The following is a 3630-nucleotide window of genomic DNA, read 5'->3' as shown; positions in this document are numbered from 1 at the left end:
ATCTATAAATGAATTCTTTGAGAGTGCTTACAAAACAATTCTTAGTTTCATTTATAGCCAAGATACACCCCTCTCAACTTACAAAGAATCCTTTACCCGAAAGAGGAGTATAGACAGCATCAGCTATAAATCATCGTTCAGTTTGGTCTCCCAAGACAAGGTTTCAATCTCATGCTTGGTACTTCACTGTCTACCAAAACCTTACCTCATCCAATGGCATATATCAATTGTCATTTGAGATACTCCCATCTCAAATACACCCCCTCCTGGATAAGCTCAGAAAAGACAGTGAGCCTCTTAGGTCATATACTAGATCAAGATAAGGGCAACCTCAGAGGGGAAATACAATGGTTCCAAACACTGCCAAACTCCTTCCCCTATGAGAAAAGTAGGGAGTGACTGGCGTACAGACATTGTATGAGATAACTAACTGGTTCCCCATTAATAACACCATCCCGTCACATGGTTTAAGATTATAGTTACAGACACATTCATAAGAAAACAACGTTCCATTCTGTCCTCCTCCCCTTCTGATATTCTACATAGCACCACATGGTTTAACAGATACATTGACTTATGAAGACAAGCCTGACCTCTCCCCTCTCTGGCCCCAAGTTACTAAGCCCTATCACAGAAGGGGAAAATGCACTGCCAATCCTATAGTCCAAAGGGCCCCATTCTAATGACAAGTATCTCACAAGCATATGATGAAAATAACATCTTATCTATCTATGTTACTTAGCTAAATCTGATTCTGCCACGACAGAAGACACCAAGAAAACCTCTGTCGCCCCCTTGTGAATGTTGACCAGTGAAAAAGCAACTATAGAGGATGTGTGTTGCTGGAATAGAGGCAAAGAAAAACCTAACTTGTGTACTTACATACACAGCAGCACCATTCACCCCACTGGCTTCAAACCATTTTATTATTTCACATGTTGCTCAATTCAAGACCTTTTGACTCCTGACAAATCAAATGAATCAGACATACAGTAGGAGTTCCCTCTTCCTATAGGTCAACATGTTGGTTGAAGAATGCGATATCCGTTGGCATGGTACTTTCTCAACAATGGCAATTGGTCAATTTGTTTTACACACATTGATTAAAAAAATTATTTTACATTGATAAAGGGCAGAGCATCAAAAAGATGAGAAGAAGGCTGGCTGGTCTGTCTGTTTGTTCCCATCCATTTATGTTCCTTTCCTCCATTGTCCTGAGGGGGATTTCTGTTTCTCTGCATCCTGGGCGTTTAGGCCTTTCATGAATGACAACGCTAGCTACACAGTTTCAGACAATACAGGAAAACAGTTTTGATTCTCATTGAGAATTTTTATCAAAAGATAAATAGATGTCAGCTGAATTGTCTCTTTCATACTTTATATTTTAGTACAAGAGTCCTGAAAAATATAATCAGAGAGAGGAGAAGAAGAGAGAGAGAGAGAAAGAGAGACAGGGAAGGGGAGAGAGAGAGAGAGAAAGAGAAAGAGAAAGAGAAACAGGGAAGGAGGGAGAGAGAGAGAGTCATAAAGTGAATTGAATTCATTTTTCTTCCACTGTGAGTGTGGTGTCTGACATTGCATATTAAGTGGAAACATGACCACACGGTTTTATCTGATCTGGCAACCACAGAGCTTAAGCTAAGCCTCTGTGTTCACCTCTGATACAGTTAGTCTGAAGGAGAGACCAGTCATATGACTGAGACATGATAGAGACAGTCTGACTAGGAGGAGCAATGTGGTGACTAAAAGAGAAACAAGCGACCACCACACTTCCTCAAGTCAAGTTGTCCAGATCACATCCTCTTCTTCTGACTCCCCTCTACCTCTCTTTCTATTTTCTCTCAACTCTTTATTTTCCCCTCTTTAAATCAATGAGAGTGAATGAGGTGTCAGCAATATGGAAAATTCACCGGTGGCACATAAGGATGCTGCCCTGTAGTAGACGTTGATTCCAAATGGAAAAGCTGAAATGTAAAATGGGAATAAATATCCTTGTTTTTCCACTGTTGAAACATGACACTTATTAAAACATAGCATGACTGAAGTCATCTATGACTTTCCCCAAAAGTTGTACCACTTCCCCTGATATGTTATTTTATATTTCCTTGGCACAGTTCCACTTTCTTTCTGGGATTTTCGTCACATAACACTTAGAAAATGTGAAACTGATTTATTGAGAATGTATGTAAATTCACAGTTACCCTATGTCTATATGTATCCCAAATTATATTAATTATATTAATTATGAAAAATGTTTGTCTACACAAGTTGGGAAAGCCTATTTAGTGTTAACTAGCCTGTGAGCTAATAAGGACTGAAACCACTCCTCATACCAAATGTGACTTCCCTCAGACGTGGGCCACATTCACTTGAGACTGAGTGCAGGTTGTGACGCAGAGCCAGATCTATTATCCACTGTTCGCTCGTTGGGCTGCGTGTTTCGACCATCTCTGTCATTGGCTAGTGCTCTCCGGTACACCCCCTCTAATGTCTGCCTGAACCTCGACCCTCTCATGTCCAACCCCATACAGAAGTACAGCAGCGGGTTCACGCAACTGTTGAAGTAGGTAAAGGCTGTGGCCACTGTCAGCCCCCCCGTCACCAACGTACTGTTGCTGTTCACCATCTTTGCCAGTAGGAGGCAGTGGTAGGTCGCCCAGCACAGGACAAAAGCACAGACCAGCGATACCAGGATACGGAGTGGGCGTGACTTGCCCAACAGGCGGGTACGTCGGATGCCTAGCCCTGCCAGGATGTAGCAGCAGAGGATGATGAGGAAAGGAAGCAGGAAACCGCATAGGAAGCGCATTAGGGAGAGCGCAAGCTTAGCGCTGTTATCGCCTTTTGGCTCATTGTCCTCCAGAGAGCACTTGCTCAGGTTGTTCTTGCCGAGGTAAACCTGGCGGTAGGCGAAGTGGGGGGCGCTCAAAATGGCCGCCACAGCCCACACGCAGGCGCTCACCAGGCGGGCGGCGCAGATCGTCCTACGCCGTTTGGTAAAGACAGGGTGCCAGACGCAGAGCGTCCGGTCCATGCTGATGACAGCGAGCAGGAACACACTGCAGAACATGTTGGTATACCTGAAGAAGCCGTTGAACTTGCATAAGAAGATGCCGAACGGCCAGTAGTCGAAGAAGAACTTCTTGGTCAGCGAGAGTACACGGCTCAGGCAGAAGATGAGGTCGGCCACGGCCAGGTTGACCAGCCACACATTGGTGACGGTGGGCTTGAGCTTGAAGCCTGCCACCCAGATGACTACAGAGTTGCCCGTGGTGCCCAGGACAATGGTCAGCGTGAGAAGGACAATGTTTAATTTGTTCATGATGGCATCGATGTCCACCACCTTGGCTTCGTCATCTCGGGCGGCTGAGGTGACGAGGGCAAACGGAATGGTGGCGTTTGGTGTCATTCTGTAAAAAAAGGCAACAAGGGTGTGAATATACAGCGGGCTTCCTTCTAGTCTACAGTATACTTAATGGATTTCCTCTAGATGAGTCATATAGTGTAACACTGTTTCCTCTAATGGTAGAACACTTTGTCACAGCCAGCAGCCAGTCAGTTAAAAACTTCTTCGGGATAGGTGTCCTGTCCACGAGACGGTTGAGCTAACGTAGGCTAATGTGATTAGCA

The 3630-nt window shown here is 44.5% G+C and overlaps 1 protein-coding gene across 1 annotated transcript; it reads right to left on the bottom strand.

Annotated features, from left to right (window-relative positions):
- Positions 1-2365: 2365 nt before the first annotated feature.
- On the bottom strand, positions 2366-3409 carry LOC120022365 (C3a anaphylatoxin chemotactic receptor-like). The gene has a single exon (XM_038966258.1). The coding sequence runs from the start codon at positions 3407-3409 to the stop codon at positions 2366-2368; it is 1044 nt and encodes a 347-aa protein (XP_038822186.1).
- Positions 3410-3630: the final 221 nt, after the last annotated feature.

The sequence above is a fragment of the Salvelinus namaycush genome, chromosome 27 (genome assembly GCF_016432855.1).
Source record: "Salvelinus namaycush isolate Seneca chromosome 27, SaNama_1.0, whole genome shotgun sequence".
In the NCBI taxonomy this organism is placed as follows: Eukaryota; Metazoa; Chordata; class Actinopteri; order Salmoniformes; family Salmonidae; genus Salvelinus; species Salvelinus namaycush.
This window is presented reverse-complemented; position numbering and strand designations above follow the sequence as displayed.